This window comes from Thyridium curvatum (genome assembly GCF_004353045.1).
Source record: "Thyridium curvatum strain D216 chromosome Unknown NODE_93_length_152514_cov_68.488027, whole genome shotgun sequence".
Classification (NCBI taxonomy): domain Eukaryota; kingdom Fungi; phylum Ascomycota; class Sordariomycetes; order Thyridiales; family Thyridiaceae; genus Thyridium; species Thyridium curvatum.
Genome location: NW_022156848.1, coordinates 127302 through 152514, shown reverse-complemented (window position 1 = coordinate 152514; position 25213 = coordinate 127302). Strand labels below are relative to the sequence as shown.

Here is a 25213-nt window from a genome sequence, read left to right as displayed (position 1 = left end):
CGTGATCCATGGTGATGGATCACTAGAGTCCCAAGCGATCCGGTGGTCCGTGCGTTTTCTGCCTATCTTATCTTCTCTGACCGCCTTAGGAGGTGCCCCCGCGGTAACTGCGGTTGGTTTCGTGACATTATAGTCAACCTAGCTATCATCTACTATGCCTCCTACAACAAACTATATATTATGTCAGACAATCTGCCTATACCTAACCAGATATGCCTATATATGATCTTATCGCCTTACTAATCAATCGTCTTACTGCCTAGTGTTGTATACTGGATGTATATGCTGTATGTCTATGTATTAATGATCTAATTTATTAGTATCGGCTCTATATCCTTATTGTCTAGAATCTATATTATAAACCGCTACACCTTCCTATGTATGATCTTAAACAACCTATCTGCCTTCTTCTCTGCCTCTTGCCGCTTGTACCTAGTGCCTTACTGCTATTACTAGATCTATACCTTACACTCTAATATAAATTAGTATAATACTAAATACTAGCCGACCTTAGTCACTACTAAATAAATCAGTATATAATTAACAACTTACACCCACCCTCTATATAGGTCTAACCCTATAACTACTAATATACTAATGATAATGCTCTTATAATAGTTGCTATTCTTAAATAGGTGGTCTAAAAACTTAATAATAGTGTCTAAACATATCTAGTCTATCTCAGCCTTACTAGGTCTTATGTCCTTACCTATAATAATCTTATTAATACTATCTATAAATCTCTGCCATGCTCTAGCCTATTAGATTGTCATACAGTACTCCAGTCGACTATATACTGGACTACTGATCAGACTACTGGTCATACTGCTATTGCCCTCTTCTTTATTGCTATTAGCTGTACTGCTATCGCTGTTATCTTTATCATTATCATCTCTATTGCTACTATATATACTGGTACTGCTCTTAGCCATCCTGTCTCTTTCATCCTATAACTCTATATACTGCTAAATGGCTAACAACTTCTTCTACACCTCCTTATACCGGCCCTATAAATCTAGCTCTATTAATAGCTAGAACGGCTTACTAGATGTGATTGTCATCTTCTTGCGCTTGATCTTAAATAACTTAGCGCTGCCTTAGTGGCACTATATCGCCACTATATACACACTGTCTAACACACAATCTAAACTCTATTATATCTACTATAATACCACCTTGCTGTTGTTGATAGGCTGTAACATACCCTACAACCACTCCTGGTTGGTGTTGGCTAAATAGCGCGATCAACTGTATTGTTACAACTATCTATCTGCCTCCTACTTATTGTCTGTCTCATGCATCTAGGCCTTAGCCTTAGCCATAAACACCTGCTCTTCCTCTTTATAGATGTAGGTGATAAATGCGGCTAACTCTTGCTGTGGTGTGTCTTCTGCTGCTTGCTTATTGACCTCTTTACTATGCCTGACCTTGAACCAACTGCTTCCGGTATGATTAGGAAACATCTATTGGTATTACACCCCTATCTGCTATAGTACTAGTAGTAACATTCTTTCTGCTCTTTAGTTATATCAACCTCATCTATAGTTATTCAACTAACTGTATGCAGCCTCATAATACTTCTATATCTGATGGGTATCATAGACAATATACTGATAACTATTATAACCCAACCTATCTGACTTAGGCGGCTTGATAAATAGTATTAGCTTAGTCTTAGGACCTAGATATAGCCATTCTTTTAATTTAGCCTGGTTATGGATAGTATTAGGAATAGCCTAGGCCATCTAGACATACGCCTGGGCTTGCTACTGGCTGATATTTCTATATTGCTTCTTTAAATATGCCTTTACCTTATTAGTAACAACCCTAATCTTATACTAACAGCAAATTATAAATAGGAAATCTAATAACTATATAAATAACTCTATAATAGTAATAATTATTAATAATTAAAAACTATCTATACTTCTATACTACACCCTTAATCTTCCTCTAATTAATTTAGGATGGTTAGTTATCTAATTAATATCCTACTATCTAGATGACTAATATACTTTTACTAGGTCTCTTAACCCTAACCCTCTAACTATAATAAAAACTTCAACCTGGTTGTAATGCTATGATTCTATATTTTATACTTTAAAACTCTACATACTTACTCTTCTGATTATTACCTTTCTGTGTATACTATTTTTATTGATTTTCCTGCCTGGAAATCAATTCAGTTCTACCCTCTGCTTATCAATTCAGTTCTACCCCCTATAATCATAGCGCCGTTTTATTTTGTATGGGGTTTTAATTCAGGTCTAAGAAGAACCGAATTACAGTTTGTTGTAAGGGTGATCTAACAGTCTGAATGTTTCTGCCTATCTTATTATACTAACCGCCCTTAGGGTAGTGCTCTATAGTAATAGCAGTTGATTTTATAATACTATACTCTAGATATATAACCTAGTAATAGTAGACTAAGAGCTACTTTATCTATTAGAAGTATTTTACTAGAGATAACTTAAGCTTAAACCTATAGAAGCCTATAATCTTAGTACTTATTAGATTACTAGTCTTATTATCTTAGAACTAGCTTAGCTATCTAGCTCTTTACTAAGTTATCTTATAGTCTAGAGATTAATTATTATAGAGCTAGTATGTATTATAGAGATATACCTTAATAGCCTTAAGTATCTAGGCTAGATTAGTATCTATATACTTTAGGCTAGCCCTATCCTATCTACTATCTACCTCTTACTCTACTAGCTTTATATATAGAAGCTTATATAATAACTAGATCTTAAAGTACTTAAGCCTCTTAAGATAATAAGAGAATACTATATATATAAGCTAGAGGATATAGTTTATTAGAAAGGCCTTCTTAGCTATAATAATATCTATCTTCTTATTAATATTATATATAATCTAGATAAGATTGCCTCTTAGCTAGATAAAGAGCTAATCCTCTACCTATAATATAAATAGTGCTATAGATAACTTATTATTTATTAAAGTTAGTATTACCTTCTCTAATCCTATTCCTACTCCTACTCCTACTTCTACTCTTACTCTAATATTAATAATAAAGTAGTTAATATAACTCTTAGCTATAAAGTAAGTCTATAGTATATAGAGTATTTAGAGTGATATAGCTACTATATATTATAATATAGTCTGCCTATATATTAGTATATAATCCTATATCCTTATAAGATACTATATACTAAAGCTATATTAGTTATATATATAATAGTAGTTATTAAAGCTAGTAAGACTTATTATCTACTAATATAGTTAAACCTTATCTATATTATAATAATATAGCTTATCTATACTATAGATACTATATTATAATAATAATACTATTATTATCTAGAGCCTCTTACCCTTTATATAATATAGCTTAGCCTATAGATAGCTCTTCTAGCTAGCCTTCTATAGTATAAGACATATCTTATACTACTAGTAGATAATAACCTAATAGTTAGAGTTATATATAAAGTCATCTATTATATCTAATTACTTTATTTAACTAACTAATATTATCTTATTCACCCTAAATATTTTCTCTCTCCTCTCTCCTCTCTTCTTTTCTTAACCCTGCTCTCTTCCCCTCCTATTTATATGATTGACCGGCTAGCCAATAAATACTAGAGGTCTCCTTTTTCAGATAAAAAGGAGACCCCTATTGACGGCCCTGGCCTGTACACACATATAAGGAGGTGTATAGAGGTCTCCTTTTTCAGCCAAAAAGGCGGCCATAATAATTAGTAGGACAAGCCTCTAAAAGATGGTATACATACTTGATTCAGTCCAAGCACTCCTCAAACAGCATATATGCTTTCACCTACAACCGTTTTGTCCAGCTCTCTTTTAAGCGGTGTGTTTCCTGTAGACTGTGTCTGATCGACTGAGAAAGTATGTGGGGGGTAATTGATCGTGTCTGTGGTAGCAAGCCGTCAACGTAGCTGGAAAGAGAAAGACAAGAAAAGATCAGTGACAAGATCTGGGTGGGAAATATAAGTTTACACCATCTTTGTGTTTCAGTTATTGCATTGCTGTCCTCCTCGGAGGCATCTCCGTTCCCTTTTAGGAAGCGGAGTAATGGGGTGGGCGGTTTCTTGGGCTTGCTAATCGTCGCCATAGATGTGAAGGTTGAGAGCTCCACTCAACTGAACTAGAATCATCCTGGTGGACTTAGCTATCGAACTTAAACCAGGGATGATTCAACACCTCTTCGGTGCTCAAACGCTTGCCAGCCTCATAGCAGCACATCTTGCGCAACAGATCTGCCATCAGCCGCTGCTCAAGGGGTGGTGTCTCCAGCCTATTCTCCACTGCCCCGCGGTTTTCCCCACTTTGCTCAATAACCTCTGAAGGTTTGCTCAAAAGCACCTCTAGGGACCAGTCCTCATCATCCCGAAGCCAGGCTCCCTTATCGTCAAAGTAATCCTTGCGCGCCTCCCAGGAATCCCACCAAGACTGGGGCAGTTTTCCAAAGAAGCGAACCATCTCAGCTAGCAACTCATCCGTGTCGGGGATCATATAGAACAGGGGTATCTGCTGTCGGATCTCGAAGAGTGTGCAGGCCAGAGCCCACAAGTCGCATGCCGGACCGATAGCTTTGTCGTGGCCAAGCAAAACCTCTGGCGGTAGGTAGTTCTCAGGGATCCCCAGGTCCGCCGGTGGAGACGACATCGGATAGCACTCGCCAAAATCAATCACACAGATTTGATCTGTGAGGTACTTATCGCTTAGACGCCAAGTATCCGCAGGGAGGGTAAGATACCGGGGCGAGAAATCCGGAGGGTCTTCGCCAGACTCGGTCCGCACATACGCCTTCTTAGGTTGGCCCAGCAGAGAGATCAGCTCATCTTCGCTTAACTGGTTGAGATCCCGTAACTTCACAAGGATATTTGAAGGTCGAAAGTCTGAGGGACGTTAGCAGCTTGCCAGAACGGCGAGAAGAACTCTTGAGAGCTAGCTCACCTCCATGACAATAGCCTTGCTGATGCAGAAAGTGCAAAGCCAAAGCGGACTGTCTGGCCATCCTTTGAAGAGTGATAGACACATCGCCTTTCAAATTCAACCATAACCGCGGTGAGACGCAGGGCCCAAGAACCGGAAGGACGAGACATTGGTGAACTCCATTCGGCCCGGTAACTGCAAAGGAGTCCAAGGGTAGAGCGACGTACTCAGCCCCTGGTCGAGAGCGGTCAAGCCGGGCTAAACCCAAGTCCGGGAGTTCCTCTGCGCCTACGTCTCCCGCCATAACTTTGACGGCAACATAACTGAGCTTCTCGAGATCCCGGCAGAGCCATACAGTACCAAACCCGCCATGGCCAAGTTTGTGTATGACACGATACCGTTTTGAGGAACCAAGGATGTCTCCGAGATGAACAGGGTGGTAGCCACCCTTTTGATACTCTTCCAAAGGTTCGAGGCCCTCATTGATGCCTTCTAGGTACGTCCCGTGGGACGTTGATGGGGCATGGGGAAGGTGTCCGGCATACCCGCCTGACGACGAGGCTACCAGGAGCTTGTAGCTGAGCGCGATTCCATCTGTCGCAGCAGGAGGAACTTCGAGGGGTTCTGAGGAATTCCCGCTGGACATGGCTCTGAACCTATGAGGCGGTCTGGTGGCTGATAAGAGCGGGGGTGCGGGTCGCTGTCGAAAAAGAAGGCCTAAAGAAGCGAACGCTCTGCGGTGAGAGTAACACAGAGGCTGACAGAAATTTCCGGCTGTCTGGAAAGATGAAGCGCGAAGGACACAATACTAGAAAGAAGAAAAGTGCGGAAATTTCTGGGATAAGGTTGGTTGTTTTATGTGATGCAATTCAGGTACCCCACCTACTGCTGTCTCGAAGGCGATTGGTCACCAAAATTTACAAAACTTGTTCGTGTAGCCGCGCGGCAACCCCTGCTTATTTTTACTAAACGCTGTGTGCACATTCAACCATACCAAGGATCAGCCCACTATTGGATCTATTGGATATCTGGTTCGAATTAAGCGCCAAGCATGGTCATCGTATCTGTGTGTCACCGGCCGCCTGTTCAGGGTCCGTGTGACGCCGTGGTCTCTTCACCATCGGCCTTGTTCCTGGCTCTCACAACCACTTATGGGCTCAGTGCACTTAGCATTCAGCTGCCAAACAAGTAGAATTCTAGCTGACGTGGCGTAACGCCGGGCTTCTCAGCTTTGGCCTTGTTTTCAGCCCTCAAACACTCCTAGCGCGCGCACCATCCATGGCTAAACAGCCTGGACTCCCGTATACCGTGGCTGTGCACATTGGCGGCCTGTTTTACACCTGGCGTAACGCCGGCCTTCTGCAGATTTGGCCTTATTCCCAGCCCTCATACACGACTCTTTGACTGCCAACAGTCAAGTGCTAAATAAGCACAGCTTCTGCCTACCACAGCTGTACGTGCCCGCAGGCCTTCTCGGTCTTGAACGTCACAGTTGACCACTGGGTCTGTTGGCCGACCTCCAAGTCTACAAACATTCGCGTGAAACAAAGTGTTCAAATGAACCGCCCTCTACAATGGCCCCGAGGACGACCTCTCGGCGTTTCGCTGCGGCGATAGAACCCATGACTAGAATAGCAAAACCTTGCAGCCTGGAGTGAGCCTAATTATTATTCCGAGAAGTCATTGCACGAAGTCTACAAGTATAAGAACACTGGATTTCCTACAGAGTTCACAGCTTACTCAATAAATGTAAAGGTCAGCAACTCTGTTTTAAGCTCTTTTATTTCGCAGTATAAGCACTACACTTGTCTCCATCAGTCTGTATCTGTCCTCCATTCTTCGCCATGCCAGTTTACCCGGGTGATCGCGTCTTTCGACAAGTTGGCAGTGGCACAACGGCAGATCCTCTGGTGGGCTTCACCTCACCGTAGTTATGACGACTTTTGCTGATATCCGCGTATAGATAATGTGGCTTGTTCAGCCTCCTTGAAGCGCTAGCCGTACGTTGGGCAACGAAGACGTTGCGCGTGATCTTGGCTACCTTGGATTCACTCACATCTGGATCAGGTATGTACACTACGTATTTCAGATCGCAACATACTAGATGTTATCAAACTTTGTAGACGACTGTGATTAGAGATTCTAATAGCCAATGACTTTATAGGCATTGTGACCATGGGACAACTCGACGAACCGTGGTAACTCGTCGTGGTCGTCGTTACAGACGGATGGTCCGTACAGACAGTCACATCACGGTTTTCTGTGGAATGACTTCTAGCGCGGACCGGCAAGGAGATATTTTTCTGGTTGTAGAGAGGAATGGACAATGGCGAATCATGTATGACAACGAACGTACCGATCCTAATGGCTATGGTATCGAGCTTTATCCCTTTCCATAGTGGCATGGGTTTGCCCGGATCGGCCCACACAGGTCATATGTGCTGGCTCATTGGCTTGAACAATTTGTAGATATACCACACTCTTTAGTCTAGCGACGAGATCAAGAAGAACAACAACAACACCCTGTCGTAAAGCAATACGTTTATTTAAATCAATAGAAATCATTTAGAGCCCTGACTAGAGCTCAATCTTTATGATATGATCAATTAGGGAGCTATACAGCAATTTAGGTATGTGTTGGTTATTAGTGATGTGTCTAGGTTCGCTCTTTCTAGTAGTAGCTGTTGATTTAGCCTTATATTAATAAATACCAGCTATAACTAGAGTACCTAAGGAAGACGGTTAAGCGTCTTCAGGGAAGGAAGGAGGAATAGGACTGGTGCTGTGCTATATGATGGTTTTGCTATATTGATAGTTGTCCCGGTAGGGTTGTGAATTGAATGGAGTTGACGGAAGCCACTTAAATGACTTGCATGTGAGGTCCCAATCGATTGATCAATCTGACACTGTAGATTCACACCATAGTTATAAACCCTCTAAGAGGGAAAATAATAGTAATATTATTATTCTCTTCTATCTCTATAATATATAACTTCTTCTATTTAAGATTATCCTCTAGCACTAATACTAGAGGCCTTCAGCCTCAGACTGTTAATAATCTATACTATATACAGCTAGTTACTATATAGCTGTATTACAGCTATATGTCGCCTACTTCAATCTACAGCAGACGACAGCCAGGGTGTGATCACACCTAGTGCTGGAGTTCTAATAGTTTATATAATATCTACATTCTACTTCCTCAATTTATTAGTGTCTTCTATCTATCAATTCCTAACTGTAGCAATCCACTACCTATCTTTATTATCCTCAGCAATCCAATAGGCTTTCACCTCTGCGATGCAAGTTCTCGCTCCAGGCGTCACTGCAATCGGGAAGCCGCCATAATCGGGATCATCGTTGGGCATCATCATAAACTCTCCGTGTCTTGTCTCATCTCCGTTCAAAACTCTGAGAGTCTGCAAGTTTCCATCCTTGTCAACCTCCTTCTCCTCGCCCCATAGAATCCCACCAAATGTTGCATCTTTGCGGGCTGCTTTGAACCGCGCATGGAAGCCGCGTCCAACAAGCAGGAACCTAGAGTCACCTAGGTGAATGATCATTCCAGCACCGGGTCCGGGTGCCCCGAAAACAAAACATCGCTCAACAATGACCTCGATATCACCAAATACACGGCTCCATTGCTCGGCCTTTTTTTCGCTGGGCTCTTCATCGAAGTAGAAACCGAACCGGTCTTCTGGCGCGGCATCGAGAAGGTATTTCTTGGTCTGGCTGAGGAGCTTGAACTCACGGCCGATGATATTAGAACCAGTGTCGATTCCAAATGGACTAGCACCAAGAGCTCCGTACGTAGCATACGCTAACCATATCTTTCGTGATCCGTGCTCATCGCGTCGCTGTTCCGGGATGAACAATGTGTTTCCTTGCTCCGTGTAGCTCCGACACACTGTCTCGTAGTCATGGAAGTATAGATCCGGTGCCAGGAAGTCGAGAGATGGTGCATTGAATCGCCAGATGTCCAAAACGTGGGGACACGGACCGCCGGATGGGTAAATACCAGGCTTGTGACCGCCACCAACCACAACAGGAACACCCCCACCAAAGTCGAGCTCTGACGGTCCTTCAATGTTAAGCCAAGTGTTTGTGTATAAGGGGATGGGGTATTCCCCTTTTCCAGCTGCAGCAACTCGTCCCACGTAGGAAGAGATGAGATGTGCCATAAAAGCCTCATCAGCTGTAGATCCAGGGCCGAAGACAGACTCCCATGAATGCGAACCAGATGAGGGGACACTGGAGATTCGCTTTCTGAGTCTGGAGTGGGTATGAGCGTGGCTGAGATGCCGAAGGAGGTCGCCAGGAATAGGCTCAGAAAAGGCCTTGTCTGCCCGTCGTGATCGATCTCTAGAATCCCCCAGAACTCCCGTCTCATTCTGAACCTGGACCATCAGTACCGTTTGATGCTGAGAGTCAACCTCAGCAAGATGCCGCATCAGTGCGGCAAATGCGCGCGAATCAGCGTCGCAAGCTGCGTCAGAAAGTGGAGTGACCATCTCAAGTGTCCTCTTGACACCACCAGGCTCGAGAACTTGAACACGAGGGAAGCGTTTAGGATTCTGCTTAACCCATGCTGGGACATATGTGGAAAGGCCATTTTTGTATGTGCCAAACCAAAGCAGAACTAGGTGCATATCATGCTCTCTGGCGCCTTCAAGAACATTGTCAAGTTCTTTGAAGTCGAAATGTCCCTCTTTAGGCTCGATCATTTCCCATGTTACTGAACCGAGTAACGTGTTGATGTGATCAGCTTTCATCTTTGGCCAGACCTGACTCATGAACTTGGCAGAGCTTAGAGATGAGTTATGAAGCTCGCCCGGGAGCATGAGGAAGGGCTTTCCTTTGACGAGGAGCTGGACAGAGCCTTTGTCAGACCGTTGAAGGTGAGGGTGTTCATGATAGGCTTGATTTTGTGTCGCAGGCATGTTGAGAGATAGTATGCCTTGAAATGGAAGTGGTGATAGTGACTGTAATTTTCCCAGTTTTGGGAAACTGAACTCGGTTCAAATAGCTCCTCTAGTTTCTAGCGGGAGTGTTGGATTTTGTTTGTGGATACGTTTAAGTGTGGAGAGACAATGGTGACGAGGATCCTCGGAGTTTCTTCGCATATACTTTGCGAAAGATGGTCTTTCCCATGTACTCTTTTTCAGAGGACTGATTGTTCCTTGTTCGTGGTAAGATTCTTACGAAAATTGGTCGGCAACTGTGGTCAGAACCCAATATGACCGAAGAAGGTATATCGGTTTTATGGAATTCCGATTCGCATTTCGGGTTAATGTACAATCATATCTCTACCCTCAAGAGCCGGACTCTCAAGCACGCCAATTCCCTGCCAGCAATCTAGATCGTCTAGCTTCCGAAGTAACCGCTCTAATTTGATCCTCGCATCCCCTATCTCCACTTTACCCATGCCATTCCCCAGCTGAGCCTGTTCAAGGTAGGCAGCCCCAATATCTCGAATCTTGGGGACGAGGCTGCTACCATTGGCATCAAAGACAGCTTGTGGGAGGTGGTACAGAATCTCCAGCAGATCATCTACAATATTTTGGTGCTCCTGTGCAGTTGAAATTGTCGGCCCGAATCTTTGCAGAATGTTCGACCGAATATTGAGACTTGTTATAAATAAATTTGCGATTTGAACGTCGTGTCCTTCTGTGACATTAGCTGGACGTGATAAACCGCCACGCCAACGCAGCTCCGGCTGAAGATTATTGAGAACATTTTGCACCTTTTGCAAGTATCTCGCAATGGTCGTTTGTGGATCAACATCTCTTGGTACTTGCTGAACCTCTTGCCAGATGAGAAACATGTCACTCAATGAGTTGAGCCCGGGGACGTATGTTGTGCTATCCCCATGCCAAGGGGCCTCGTGGCAACTCTTAGGAGATTGTGGCTCCATCTGATCATCTGACAAGGGAAGTGGCCTTGGAAAGTTCTCGATCCGGTCTGGACTTAGGAGACTAATGGGAAGTCTTCCAAAGATATCCGCGCTGCTGAAAGGCATGGGCGTGGTCAGCATGGAATAGTTGCTCACCTACAGAGCCCCGACGTACCATGCACTGGCAAAGAGTAACCAGACAAGTCTTCTTAGCAGCTGTTGTTCAGCCTCATCGTGCTCGTGTATCCGATAATATTCCAGGTACCGAGCCCCCGCAGCCGCTTCGCTCAAGGCGTGATAGGCGCGCATGCTGCTAAGCCCCGATTTTGTCGTAGCAGTCATGGCAGTGCCCACATTGTACAATGCGATGCATCTGGTAATGTTGAACGAATCTCGGGTAAACTGGCTCCTGAGCAGTCCGTGAGTATCTAGGAACTCGACGCAATAGTCCACCGTCACTGGGCCGTAGTCACGACGAGGTAGTGTTGCTTTGGTTGCTGCGCATACACTGATGACGAGTCCACAAAACTCGGCATCAACATCAGCTAGGCCTTGAGCAAGACGTCGGAGAAACTGGCGACGGAGTAATATCGGAGCTAGAGGATGGATCGTATCGAACCAGTCGCCGACTAAACGCATCATAATAGGCTCGGGGGCAAATGCTGAGAGCCAATGGCTTGTGGGTTCCGGGGTCAAAGGGGTCATGCAACCCGAAAACTGCGGACTCTGAAGGGATGCGGTAGAACGTTGTGTCTTGCTATTTCCGGCTGGTGATGCTGGATTATTGCCTGGAGACAGGAGCATTGGCGATCCTGCATCTGGTCTATTTGCCTTCTGTGCATGTCTTGAATTTGTCAGCACGCCATGTAATCACGCCGAAGAAAGGGACAATTAACTTGTTCGGGGGCCCCCGTTTTCTCCTCGGCCGTTCATGAGTGCAATCCACGTCAAGCAATTCGCAACCTCGACATTTTTGGTAGTTTGGTTCATATGAGCACTGTTCAGACGGTTAGTAGGTTGCAGGCATGGTTGCTGCAGCAGGATCCACAAACCCGAATCTTTCTTGCTCGGCAGACATCACAGGCCGTCTGATTGCGGGCCTTTTGTCCGGAATTGGCTGCTGATGAAACTGCGGAAACAGGAGCATCCAAGTTGCCACTTGCTTCAGCCATTGGATTGGCGGCTTTATTGCGGGAAAAGGATCTGTGACTTATCAAGGTGATGCGGGCGGAATGAGAGAAGCAGCAGGGAGATCATCCAAGGAAAATGTTCGGACCACCTCATCCTTTTAGAGCCTGCTGTGTGCACTGTGTGCAGAGGTTCGCTGAAATGTCGGATATACCTCATTCACCTTACCTGAACAAGCATGGCTGAATTGGAAAGAATGGTAACGTCCCCGCAAAGTGAGTCGCTTCTTGTCCAATTGATGATAACAATAAAGTGGACCATTCCCCGCTCAGCCTGTCGTATTGGTCTCCCAACAAACCTTGACATCTATGTTACCCCACGGGGAGACACGAAAAAGCCCAGGCATGAATGTACCATCCCTAGGACCATGATGTATAACAAGGGCCAGCCATCATGGACTTCATGACCCGGACCTTGGCTCTGTCCGTGGCTTCAAGGCAGTCACTGGCCTATTCAGTTCTTGCACTCATTGCAGAGCCACTCTTGCAAGCATATAAGACCTTCAAGGGAGCAAGCTCCATCTGCAGCAGCTTCCAGCTTGACTCCAACCATCAATCAGCATCTACGTTCAATTATGACTTCAAAGGAGACCAAAGCTGACATCTACCAGGGGGATCATGTCCCCCAGAGCTCACCATTGCCCGTCTGGAAGCAGACCAAGCTGCGGAAACTCTACCTCATGATGGTCTTCCTTTTCATGGGCTCAACCACGCTCGGCTACGATTCAAGTTTACTTAACGGCCTTCAAACAATGGTCTCATGGCAGACCTGTAAGCCAACCACTCAAACTGAATCTCATTTTCGCAGCTTACCTTGAGCCGATAGTCTTTGATCACCCCGAAGGAAGTCGTCTCGGTATATTTGGCGCAATGCCCGGCTTCGGCGGTCTCTTCGTTCTCCTCTTCGCTCCCTACGTGGCCGACGGACTCGGCCGAAAGAAGGGTACAGCTATTGGATGTGCTATCGTTATCGTCGGTGCCCTGATGCAATGTTTCCCGCCAAATGGTTCCGGGGCACGGCGTGATGCTTTGTACCTTATTGGACGATTCATCATGGGCTGCGGTTCCAATATCTCCAACGCCACTTGTCCGCTCCTCATCACCGAGATCGCTCATCCACAGCATCGAGGGAAGATCACGACGGTTTACAACACACTCTGGTATCTTGGAAGTATCATTGCGGCTTGGGTATGCTTTGGAACGTTGAGAAACCAGACGGGTACTCTCCAGTGGGTTCTTCCTACCGGTTTGCAGTGCCTCATGCCTGGTATCCAACTCCTAGCTATCTTCGTTGTCCCTGAGAGTCCCCGATGGCTGATTAGTAAGGGCCGTGAAGAGGAGGCTCGCAAGATTCTCGTCAAGTATCACGGCAACGGAGACGAGAATAACGAGTTTGTGAGGTGGGAACTTACAGAGATTGTCAACACCATCAGACTTGAGCGGGAGGCATCCGGCAATGGATGGGCTGAGCTTTGGCGAACTCCTGGTAACCGAAAGAGATGTGGCTTGATCATAGCTACGGCCATATTCTCGCAATGCAGTGGGAATGGTTTGGTGTCATACTATGTACGTTCTAGTACCAGATGTCGCGTATGGGAATATCAGAAACTAATCTTGTCAAAGCTTGCGGCCATTCTCCGGACGATTGGAATCACTGAGTAAGTTGGTCTCTTGTCGTCTCATTCCATATCTAGGATACTTACATGATAAAGTCCCGTCACTCAAGCATATATCAACGGAGGCCTCACAATCTGGTGCTGGCTTGTCTCCCTCTTGGCTGCCTTCCTCGTGGATCGCGTCGGACGACGAGTTCTGTTCCTTTTCGCCGGCGTTGGTATGCTCGTTTCATTCAGCACCTGGACTGCATGCAGCGCAGTATACGCAAAGACCGAGTCGTCTGCTGCCGGAATTGCAGTCGTGGCCATGATTTTCCTATTCTACGGTGTTGCAGGTGCTGCATGGCCCGGCCTGACTGTATCCTACACTGTGGAAATTCTGCCATACAACATCCGAGCCAAGGGTCTTACTCTTTGCTTCTGCTTCACTGCTCTCTCTGGAGTTTTCAACCAGTGGGTGAATCCACTTGGACTTCAACAACTCCAATGGAGGTTTTACTTTGTTTACATTGCCATGTAAGTCGTTGCCTATGATGAAGCTTGGATACCAGTTAACATAATCATAGCTTGATCATCGAATGTCTTATTATTTACTTCTTCTTTGTTGAGACAAGAGGTCCAACCTTAGAAGAAATTGCTGTTCTGTTTGATGGCGCAGACTCTGCTGCTGGTATTGCAAAGTGCCAAGCTCAGATGAAGAATGCAGTCATAGAAGTTAAACATGTATAGGGTATCTTGGAAGCTAAATTATGTAGTGTCAAGAAGTATCAAAGGTAGGTGCTATAGAAACTACATTTTGCAATAGCTGCTTGCTAGGTATTTATAGCTTTAGTAGCTATTTATTAAGGCACAGGATCACTAAAGACAAGACTTTATTGGAATCGATGTGTTTTATAGGAGAAGAAGAAGAAGCAGAAGATGAGTAACTGTAGGTCTTTATATAAAGTAACGGTCTGGCTGCGTGATATAGAATGCATTAACGTTTTTCCTTCATGCATTCTCAGAGGTTACCAATAGTTGGACACACTTGGATGGGACGCGTCGAGTTCAAACAGTGAAGTATCACGCAGCACGTCAGGATCAAGCAGGGGGTCTTATGGAGTATATGTGACTCTTGATACGGTCCAGGAAATAGGCACGTCGTAATACTTGAGTAGGGTTCATCAAAGAAGATGAGATTGCATTTATCCTTGAGCAGTCGACGAATGGCAAAATAGTACCGGTATGATACGTAAATCAATCAGTTCCATTGACACTACGAATGTAAGCTACAGCGTGGGAATGTGATTCCATAGGACAAGCTGGTCTTGGGCATCTGCCAGTAGTCGCTGGTTCCAAGCGACTTCCATGGTTGAGAACGCAGTCCTCACTGGTGCTATCAGTCCTTCGATCTAAAGATCATGATACATAATTGGACCTGCAGAAAGAGACAGGTGAACGGCAATACATTCATCTGAGTGTCGAACTGGGAGCCGATTCCGGCTAGGTCCATAGCTTGTACTCTGTACTCCTCCTTCTTCTTCTTGGAAGCCTTGGAGCGCGTATTACCGACCGTGTTGGAGGCGGCTTGGGTGTCTCTGGAGGAAAATCGACTGGGAGATCCCTTTCTCGCTACCACACTCCATTGGTCTGGACACTATCTAGCAGACGGAACCAGAATTGAAAGTTTGAGTAAAAGTGATCGTGAGAAGCAAAGTGCGGTTAACATGTGTGATAGAGTGTGCAGTATGGATACATTGAGTGCTAGAGCAAGGCTCGGTTCATTCTAAGGACATAGCATCCAGCGATAAGAGAGACCTCGATGTACTTGTCTGGCATGTTCGAATGGATGTCGTTGTATTTCAACAACTCATTCTCGGATATGGTAACGAGTTGAAACAAGCTCGAGCTAGGAATTGGGAGCGTTGAGTGATGCTTATTATTAAAGAAGAATGGGTTGGAATGTTGAAGGATCTGAGGGAGGCCCTCGACTGGGATCTTTTATCTAAACAATTATGGGGACATGGGGTGTGGAGAGAAGCAAGAGGCCACAGGGACAGACTCGAATAGCGGATGAGGTTTGGCACTTTGAAAGGACTGCCTGGAGAATATCATGGGGGCCTGTCGCTCAAGAAAAGTGAAAGACAGAGAGATGGCAGACTTCTGCAGAGTAAGCTGGCCTGACAAATGCCAGCAATCTGTCTAGCAGATCTATCACCTACAGGGATGTAAGGACTATCTGCCTTCTATGCTGATCTTGTGTCATCCAACAACTTTGGCTTGCCCGTCGATACGCAGCGTAGGCTGAAAAGCGAGAGCTCTTGCTCCTAGGTCTTTTGTCATCTGTCAAAATTTTGCTTCTCAAATCCGTGCCGCAAATGGGGCGACCGGGAAGACTAATGGTATTGGTTCATAGCGTTTTGTTTAGGAATGGCACCCGATTGCTCACTTGTCATTCTCAACCCGGAGTAATTCTCCATCAATAAAACACCTTTGATGAAAGCAACTCGAACTCAGACCTGCAGAACGCCTCGTTCTGAGCAAATACTCTACAGCCCGATTCGTACGTGTCGTTTTGTGGTCCCCACCCAGAACATCAGCGGGAAGCTCCAAAGCACAATGGCGTGGCAGACTGCATTGGGTGGTGGGTTGCTAACAGTTGCCATTAGAGAGTGTCGTTTCCTCTCCTAAATCCAACCGGTAAAGTGGACCTGTGATTGGGCGGTGTCGCTTTGTTCAAGATCTGCCATTAAACAAAACTCTCACCCCAAAAGCTCAAGAAATGTTACATTAGCAAAACATCCAGCAAAGATAAACTATAACACAAGAGCATTGACCAGCTCATTACGCTGTTTATTTTTAGGTATATCAACACGCTCCCTCTCGACAAGGCCACCATATGGGCACTCCATCCCTCAGTCACTTTGTCCTCTCCTTCTCGCGGTCTCCATTAGTACCCCAATGCAGGATGGGCCTGGAGGATTTTTGGCCGCGCTCGGCAGAGGACAGATTTTGTCACCTCAAGCATGCTAATCGGTGGGAGCCACTCCGACCTATCATCACCAGGTTGTACATGGGGAACTAGAGGCCCAACGGCAAGTCAGCAAAAATATCTGAAGTCTCTAAGTTCATGAAAGACAACTACGATTTCGATGCGGTGTAAGAACATAGGATCCCATCCAAATGGCCTCCGCACGTTCCTCGCATCTCTAACAGCCATTACAGTGAACATCAATACAGACACTGGTTCAAGAAGTGGGAAGTTTGCAAGCCCACCCTCACAGTTGAGAAGGAAGCAGTCGTCACAGCTCTAGGATAGTGGTCTCGACCTGAACCCGGCACCTCCCATGTTACTCTTCATTGCGGGAATGCGGATAAGCACATGGACAAGAAGAATATGACTAGGTACCTTCGTGAGTCGGCACGCCAGCAGCAGATCGAGACATTGTCCCCAGGAGTGTAATTTATACCCCAATGTACACTGTTCCTATGATCGGTGCCTGACAAAGTCATTTTGGGCCACAATTTATCGTCATGGAACCTTCCATATCGAGGGTACGCTAGGATTCTCCAAATGCAAGACAGCAAACATCCGTCCGCTGTGACTCCGATGCTGACTATCACCAGCCCTGAGGCACCCAGTCCCAGTCAGCAGTAGTCAGAGCCGACCCCTATGACACAACTGATCAACCAGAAGGTCGCACGAGATCGAGCAAATCTCTTATGGGAGGGCTTGCTGGGGATGTATTGGCGACATGTGGAGAAGAGAATCAAAGGTAAGTGAGGCAACACATCGGAATGCTGTCAATTCCAGATTGACAATATCATGGGCCACTCACGACCTATTTTCACGACTTTTACATACGTTCATATGTCACAGCCAAATACTGTGGCAAGGGCCCGCTGCAATGGACTCCTAGCATAGTATCAGCAATGACCCTTGGAGAGTCAATGCCCCGACCCCAGGGGGACTCATGCCTATGGAACCTCTTCCCGCCGTTGGCACATCGAATACGGCGAGGCTTTGTGATGAAATGCCAGTGGATATCTGCTTCTGGTCCATTCATATTGCACAGTTGAACTATATCCCAATTGACGAACCACGTATCAAACATGACGCCGACACTCAATTTGACATCGAGCGTCCCTATGCATGGGCACCTTGGACTGTGAAGCAAAGCTCTCAGATGTCGCTGTCCAGCTTGTTACAGACCGCTCTTAGCAACCAGGACTTCACCTCGATGGATCCACAGACGGTGCCAATGGCTACGACATCGTCGTGGAATCTATCAACAGCAACCCCATTGCACTGGTAATTGACGCTTTGAGATTTGCCATCATGTCATGCAATGTTGACGCCTTGCAATCTCTTGCTAGAAAATCTTGCAGAATGTGGCTTGGAGAGTTCGATTCGATCCATCCTTTCAACCTGGCCGCGACACTTCTTGACGGGGCTAAAAGTTGCTGCGGTGTAGTCTTGACATTATTACACCAGTCTAGCCTGATGTATCTGAGGAAACATAATTTGGATGAATTTGGACACACATTCATGGTCACTATCTTGCGATCTCACACAAGTGTCTCTCCTGTTACGGTCAGCTCGAGCTTCCGGCAACACCATCGCTCTCCGCGGTGAAGAGAAGGATATATGCGGCAGGTGGGACATCGACTCTCGCATTGTCCGTAAATACATCGAGTCTGGTCATGTTCGGGTCCTGTTACATGGAGCACCCCTTCTGTCACACATCTGCACAAGCCATCTGCCACAGTATCATCACCATCTTTGCTCATGACGCTGGGCCAAATCTAGACAAAAGCAGTTCCCTTTTCGTTCGTCGTTGTGGAGAGTGTCGCAACGAAGTAAAAGCTGCGCCTCTTCACATCCTCGTCATGAACCCAATGCTCGTGATGGAGATTCAAGACAAACAGTCGGTCCAACCGCTCTGTAACAACGTGCCTCCAGCGTCTGCCCCTCGATTTCGTTCATCGAGAAGGTCCAAGGGCTTCAGAACTGATGTACAATAGGTTCGAGAATGTAGTGGATATTAAGAAAGTTCGGCGGTCCCTGAATCATTGCAAACACTGTATTTCATCACCGAGCATCCGAAACCACTTGTGCCGCAAGGCAGCGTGGAATGCATTGAATCACCAACAGTGGTCGACACACATGACCCAGAACAAGAGGACACCAGTGCGTACACAACAAAGAATGTGAGAAGCACCATTCTTTCAAACATAGTGCTTCCAACTAATACGTGTTACAGCCGAGTCTAGAATATTATGGTGACGCAGAACCTTACAACACGACTCGATATGCGACTAATGATTAATAAGCCTCCCTTGTTTTTATCCTTTTGTTCTCAGCCCGGGATAGACTGGGCTGTCAGCCGAGTCGAGTCTTCTGGATTCAGAGAGACGGCTTTGAGGCGCGTATCAGCCGTGGCACGATCTCTCAAGACGAGCGGACCAATTCCAACGATTCAGCAGCAGATCCCTTGCCAGATAATGCATGGCAATATACCAAAGGTAGAATCATTATTCAAGCTAGTATGTCACAGACATATGCTGATCTGTCTCAATGCTATAGCTTTCTTCGATCACTCCCCCACCCAAGCCTTCGGAATTGTAGAAAGGCATTTTGAATCCAAGTTGCGCGCCCACTTTAGTGGTGCAAGTTCGGACAACAAACCATTCTACGCGTTACGAAATGCTGTCTGGGCTTATGGCTGTCGTATAGTGCTTTCAAAAACGAATAGCTTTCGTGACGCCTCTCGAATGGCCGGTGGTTTTTTTGAGAATGCACTCACCGTTCACACCCAGCTCATATTTAAATGTGCCTCTATGAGGGCCGTAAAGGTTCTTATTCTCATGGTTAGATGCAACTGCCCCCAATCACGGCATAGACAGTGCCTTAACAGCTATGCTAGACATATTTTAGCGAGGGAATAGGCAAGATGTCACTGCACTGCAGTACATGCTATGTTCGGAAGCAATGCGTCTTGCCTGCTCCAAAGGCTTACATAGACAACCGGCCCGCTCATGCAATTTATCACCGAGAGACGTAGCCTACAGAAACTGGATGTTCTGGTCGATATACTGCCTGCAGAAGCATATCTGCACTCGGTCTGGTCGGCCATCAGTACGTTTGGGCCGTGACTTCTCCTCGACTCTTGGCACTTCGTGAGGTTGACCATGCGCCAGGCTATGGATGAATGGATGACGAAGAGATCATTGCACAAATACCAGCGATGAGTCCAACGGGGAAGCCGCGAGACACCACCTGTTGCCAAGTACTCATCAATTTGATGCGTCTCTGCTCCAAAGCAAAGACCGGTCTAGCTAGTGCTACAGCCTTGCGACAGAGTCCTTCTCAGCTAATCGAAACAGTTTGTGGTGTCAATCATGAGCTCAATCAGCTGAAGCTTTCCACTCAACGTATCTTTGACCTTGAAGCGCCCCTCGACGCTGAATTCGTACCTTCGATCTTGACATTACCCCAACTCCAGTCCCTCCAGGCCCACTACTATGCGCTTGCGATTGATATCAACATGCCTCTAGTTCATCCATGGTCCTGCGTCCGTACACTTCTAAAAGATACAACGACCTGGGCCCAAAGTGAGGCATCGTGCGGCATAGTCGCTCAAGTCTCGCGAAACTCCCTTCTGGCAACGAGACAAGTTCACGTTAATGTGTCGACCCCAGCCCTGTAAGGGAATCTTAATCTCTGTTACTTCTGGCGTTGTTGCCACATTGCCCGCTATGGTCGTACTAATATCGATAAAGGATAGGATTATATACCCCCGCATACGGCTTCAATGACCTCTTATTGCATATTCTTCGGGATCCCGGCCCGTCGCAGTCCGACCTTGTTCTTTTAGGTTCGTCCCTCGCACCCGAGTATCTTCTTCCTTCATTATTCTACTCAGAGACGCTCATTATCCATCAGATATTGCTCTAGGATACTTATCCAACCTCGAATTCATTACAGATTACGAGCTCCCCTACTCCTCTATCAGAGAGATGTTCGACTTCGCAAGGTGTGCAACAGGCAGCGGCGAGCAGAGCAAGTCCGCCGAAGAATTGCATCTATCAAAAAGTCAGATCAACCACCCCGTCTTTCTCAGGATATGAGAACTTCATCGCTAACGTAAGTGCTCTGTTAACATGATCGTCTGCGGCATCTTGATTCCCGTGGGGTACGCCATGGCATGTGTTCGTTCCAGCCATTCCAGCCTAGACTCGAGTGTTACCTTTTTGCTCTGTTGCTATCGCTGCATCTGTGACTTAGACTGACCAGGTCTTTTCACATAAGAAGGCCTCGGATTAGATCCTGACGAGGATTTAGAAGCCTGGAACACATTATTCTCTTTTATGGACTCCGGTGATCTGGCACTTTAATTTGAGGCAAGCTACCGGACATGCCCGGGCCGGGATTTCTCGTTCCAAAAGTTGTCCTGGATCAAGCCGTGAACCAAAGTTTTCAGTGATTTTCAATTCAGAGAGTCTCAACTACTTTATCGAAGTTCCAACAATTCCTTCGAGCCTTTGATGCCTTTTGATTATTGATAACTCTGGCCTGTACTAATTGCCCTGGCAAGACGGTGTCCTTTCATACTCAACACTACCGCTATGCATTTTACTAGTAATCATACCATGCAGTGGCTTCGCTGGCATGGAGACAGCGACGGTAATTCCAGAGGGACCATAGGGGGTCCAGTTTAGGATAGCCTCTACTCTTTGTAGACTCGGACTTTGTAGTCGTCAAGCCACTTGTCCTCGATGATGATAAGCTGAGATGCCTGGACCTTCTTCAGGTATTCATCCTCCTTTACATCTTTGTAATCCTCCCTATCAATGTCCATGAACCCTTCTCTCGCCACGGATCTCGGCGTGATCATCAGAGATCGTCCTGTGATACTTAGCTTCTGCATAACTCTTAATTTCTAACACGGGCCTTACCATTGATAGACCTGTCGCAACTAATCTTCATCATGCAAGCCGCTACATCGACCTGCTCGCCAAACTCGATGCCCCTATCAAGAAGCCATTTCTCATACTCGGCGGTACGAATGGCACTCTTGATCCAGCATGGCGCCACATAGTTGATGCGGACGCCTTGCTCATGGCTCGAGCGGCGAACAGTTCTCATGAAACCGCGGAGGCCGTACTTGGTGGCAGTATACTCCCAATTCCCCTACACGTGACCTATCAGAATTGTGAAGATGTCAACTGCAGGACTGAACTACTTACTGGAGAGTCAATCCAAGCTACCATTGACCCTGTGATGATGAAGCATCGGTCTCGGTCCTGTGTGTCAGGCTGCTTTCTAAAGTAGTGCACAGCGAGCTTCCACGTGTAGAGCGTTCCATCCAAGTTGACTCGAACAATGTTGAGATCCGGCTTTGTAGGCTCTCCATTGGGGTCTGGTTGTTGGGTTAGTAGCAGACTTGGCTGGTATTCATCGGGAGCAAGAACTGGACCACATCATACCATCAAGATTCCACAAGCTGTCTCCCGAGCTCCGGCTGATGCCAGCGTTGGCGATGACAATGTCGACGCTATTATGCGGGCTTCTTGCCTTAGCAGTCTCGAACATTGCACGCTGCTCGTCCCAGTCTCGGATGTCACACTTGACGAAGACACAATTGTTGCCAGTCTCGCCGTTCAGCTCCCTCTCGACGGTCCTGCCCCGCTCCACGTTGACATCGGCAAACGTGACAAATGCTCCAGCGGCAACAAAGTCCCGGACACAAGCCTCACCCATTCCGTTGGCCCCGCCCGTGATGATGACGGATTTCCCACGAACATTCTCCCTTTGTGGCGGAATGGTGTGGTCAATGGGACCGTTGTAACAGTATCGAGGGAGAGACATTGTGTTTCGGCCGTGTCACAGCAAGCTGACTGGATATCTGTCTACGTCAAATTTGGCGCCGGCGACAAAAAGATTATGGAGGAGAGTATGAAATAGACTTGTTGCTGGAAAATCAACTGTATACTACGGGAACATTCATGAATGAATCCTTCTGCAGCTGGCCGGTATCACCCACGATTCGGCAATGGTTCTCCAGTGCAGTGGTCTCCCCGCACAGTAATCGCGGGGTGATGACCTCCGCAAATCTCCACGTCCGCGGTCCCACATGCCGGATCCGCACCAAGCTTCGGCAACCTTGCGGCGAACCCAAAGCGGATAGCCGAGATTGGTAACCGGGCAGCTTTCTTAGCAACAACGCAACAGTCATGTGGCATCAGGCAAACAGCACTCGAGAGAACAAAGCTTACCGAAGTTCGGCATGGCATCTCCTGACGTGCCTCCTAGTCTGGTCCAATCGGGATTTATGTGGCTCTGTATGGACCTGCCGTGAATTCGTCACGTTATAGTATCACGGTCTTCGCCCAGACCATCGACACTATTGTCTCAGCGATCTAGACGACTGTGCGGATTGATAAATTTCAAGGCATCCGGTTCATCATTGGCAAGCGCATCACTGCAGCCAAAGAAAAACCCAATCAGACTCAAGTCTCTTACCTGACGCCGGCAAACATGACGGTATTCGTTGAAGAACCTGTCACCAGGGTCAGCAAGTGTGATGCTGTCGACCTGACCCGAGTGCCCGCACCCGAGTTACCAGAGGTTCCTCACGCCCACAATGCGCTGAGAGAGGCCGCCATGAGCGTCGACAATACGAATGGCGTTGTCACGGATCCCTTCAAACTGAGCAGCCAATTTGCGTACACGCCTCGCAAGGTCAAGGTGTTCACCATCGGCGCGGGCTTTTCAGGCCTCCTCATGGCCCACAAGTTTCAGCATCGGTTCCCTGAAATGCGGGAGATTGTCGAGCACACTATCTTTGAGGCCAGGGCTGATGTCGGCGGGACATGGCTTGCCAACCACTACCCGGGCGTGCAATGCGACGTCCCCGCGCACATCTATGTCAGTACCAGGTTCCTCGCGGCCCACCTTTCTGCATGGTGACTGACATATGGCATGTAGGCTTTTCCATTTGACCCCAATCCCGACTGGGAGAGATTCTATGCCAGCGGGCCTGATATTCTCGCATACATGAAGCACACCGTCAAAAAGTGGAGCTTGGACAGAGATCTTCAGCTCAATACCAAGGTCATCGGCGCTCATTGGCAAGAGGACCTCGGGCAATGGAAGGTAACAGTTGAGCACGAGGGGAAGCAGCGTGACGAGTTTTGTCACGTCCTAATTTCTGCACAAGGAGTTTTGGTGTAAGTATTCTACGCCATGCGCTATCCTTGCCTTGATAGCATTGCTAACCGGAATAGCCATGAGTCGTGGCCTAACATTCCGGGCCTTCGAGACTTCAAAGGCCACATCACGCACTCTGCGAGCTGGGATCACGATTACGACTATTCCCACAAGCGGATTGCGGTGATTGGCAATGGGTCGTCTGGAATCCAGATCGTCCCGCAGATGGCCAATCTACCCGGCACGGATGTGCAGAACTTCATACGTGGTCCTGCCTGGGTTTACTATAGGGCACCCCCAAGCAAACACCTTGGACGGGATGACCCAGATCCCAACCCAGCATATACAGAAGAGGAGAAGAAGCGTTTTCACGACCCGAAGTATCATCTTGAGCATCGCAAAGGCATCATTTCTCGGACCAACAAGTCGTTTTACATCTTCATGAAGGGCGAAAACAACAAGGAAGGGGTTAGGTTGGCGGCTGAGCAAATGGCGGAGAAGCTCAACCATGACCCCGAGCTCTGTGAAAAGCTCATCCCGAAATGGGAGCTTGGATGCCGTCGGATTACACCGGGCCCTGGCTACCTAGAATCCTTCTTGAAGCCGAACTGCCATCTCACCAATAGTCCCATCACAAAGGTGACGGCAAACGCTGTGCACACTGCAGATGGGAAGGCGTATGAATGTGACGTCAGTAAGTACACCCATGCCCTTATCTCAATGGAAGCGAATATGCTGGAGTCGAAAGTTAACCTAGGCTAGTTGTCTGTGCCACCGGATTTGACGTCTCTCACCGTCCGCGCTACCCAATTGTGGGACTGAATGGCGTAGACCTGTCTCAGAAATGGGCCGATGACCCCGAGTCCTACCTCTCAGTCGCGGTTCCAGATATCCCCAACTACTTCATGATGATGGGGCCCAACTGTCTTGGTGGCCACGGCTCCCTTGTGGAGTCCTTGAACTGGACAGGGGATTACTTTGTCAAATGGATCAAGAAACTGGCGACTGAGGACATCAAGCACGTCATACCTAAGGCCTCGGTAGTGGATGCTTTCATCAAGTACAGCGACCAGGTTCACAAGACACTCGTGTGGAGTGGAGGCTGCAAGAGCTGGTACAAGCGGAACCGGGTTGATGGACGGGTTACCGCTCTGTTTGGCGGGAGCGCGCACCTCTTTAACCGCATGCTCAGTGACATCCGTGGCGAAGACTTTGAGATCGTTTACAACACTGCGAATCCCTTCAGGTTCATGGGCAATGGTTTCACGGCATTCGAGATGGACGAGAAGAGTGATCTGTCCTGGTATGTCGAGATAGCTGAGACGCTCGACGACACGGCTCAGGCGTGATCATTGTCATTAGTTACAGCACTTTTGAGTTACTCGTTCGGACATAGATCTTTTTGAAT

The 25213-nt window shown here is 46.9% G+C and overlaps 6 protein-coding genes across 6 annotated transcripts; 2 read left to right on the top strand and 4 right to left on the bottom strand.

The window, feature by feature from the left end:
- Positions 1 to 4146: 4146 nt before the first annotated feature.
- Positions 4147 to 5563, bottom strand: E0L32_010917 (uncharacterized protein; the record flags this gene model as incomplete). Its single annotated transcript, XM_031133588.1, has 2 exons — positions 4147 to 4880; positions 4939 to 5563. The coding sequence occupies 2 exons, from the start codon at positions 5561 to 5563 to the stop codon at positions 4147 to 4149; spliced, it is 1359 nt and encodes a 452-aa protein (XP_030988925.1).
- Positions 5564 to 8168: 2605 nt separating this feature from the next.
- On the bottom strand, positions 8169 to 9857 carry E0L32_010916 (uncharacterized protein; the record flags this gene model as incomplete). Its single annotated transcript, XM_031133587.1, has 1 exon — positions 8169 to 9857. The coding sequence occupies one exon, from the start codon at positions 9855 to 9857 to the stop codon at positions 8169 to 8171; it is 1689 nt and encodes a 562-aa protein (XP_030988924.1).
- Positions 9858 to 10204: 347 nt separating this feature from the next.
- E0L32_010915 (uncharacterized protein) lies at positions 10205 to 11449 on the bottom strand (the record flags this gene model as incomplete). Its single annotated transcript, XM_031133586.1, has 2 exons — positions 10205 to 10925; positions 10986 to 11449. The coding sequence occupies 2 exons, from the start codon at positions 11447 to 11449 to the stop codon at positions 10205 to 10207; spliced, it is 1185 nt and encodes a 394-aa protein (XP_030988923.1).
- Positions 11450 to 12572: 1123 nt separating this feature from the next.
- On the top strand, positions 12573 to 14342 carry E0L32_010914 (uncharacterized protein; the record flags this gene model as incomplete). Its single annotated transcript, XM_031133585.1, has 5 exons — positions 12573 to 12768; positions 12824 to 13563; positions 13621 to 13655; positions 13710 to 14129; positions 14180 to 14342. 5 exons carry the CDS (start codon positions 12573 to 12575, stop codon positions 14340 to 14342), a joined length of 1554 nt encoding a protein of 517 aa, XP_030988922.1.
- A 6980-nt stretch (positions 14343 to 21322) lies between these two features.
- Positions 21323 to 22464, bottom strand: E0L32_010913 (uncharacterized protein; the record flags this gene model as incomplete). Its single annotated transcript, XM_031133583.1, has 4 exons — positions 21323 to 21501; positions 21552 to 21786; positions 21843 to 22015; positions 22083 to 22464. The coding sequence occupies 4 exons, from the start codon at positions 22462 to 22464 to the stop codon at positions 21323 to 21325; spliced, it is 969 nt and encodes a 322-aa protein (XP_030988921.1).
- Positions 22465 to 23133: 669 nt separating this feature from the next.
- On the top strand, positions 23134 to 25154 carry E0L32_010912 (uncharacterized protein; the record flags this gene model as incomplete). The annotated part of the gene is made up of 4 exons (XM_031133582.1): positions 23134 to 23523; positions 23584 to 23825; positions 23883 to 24499; positions 24568 to 25154. 4 exons carry the CDS (start codon positions 23134 to 23136, stop codon positions 25152 to 25154), a joined length of 1836 nt encoding a protein of 611 aa, XP_030988920.1.
- Between the last annotated feature and the right edge of the window lie 59 nt (positions 25155 to 25213).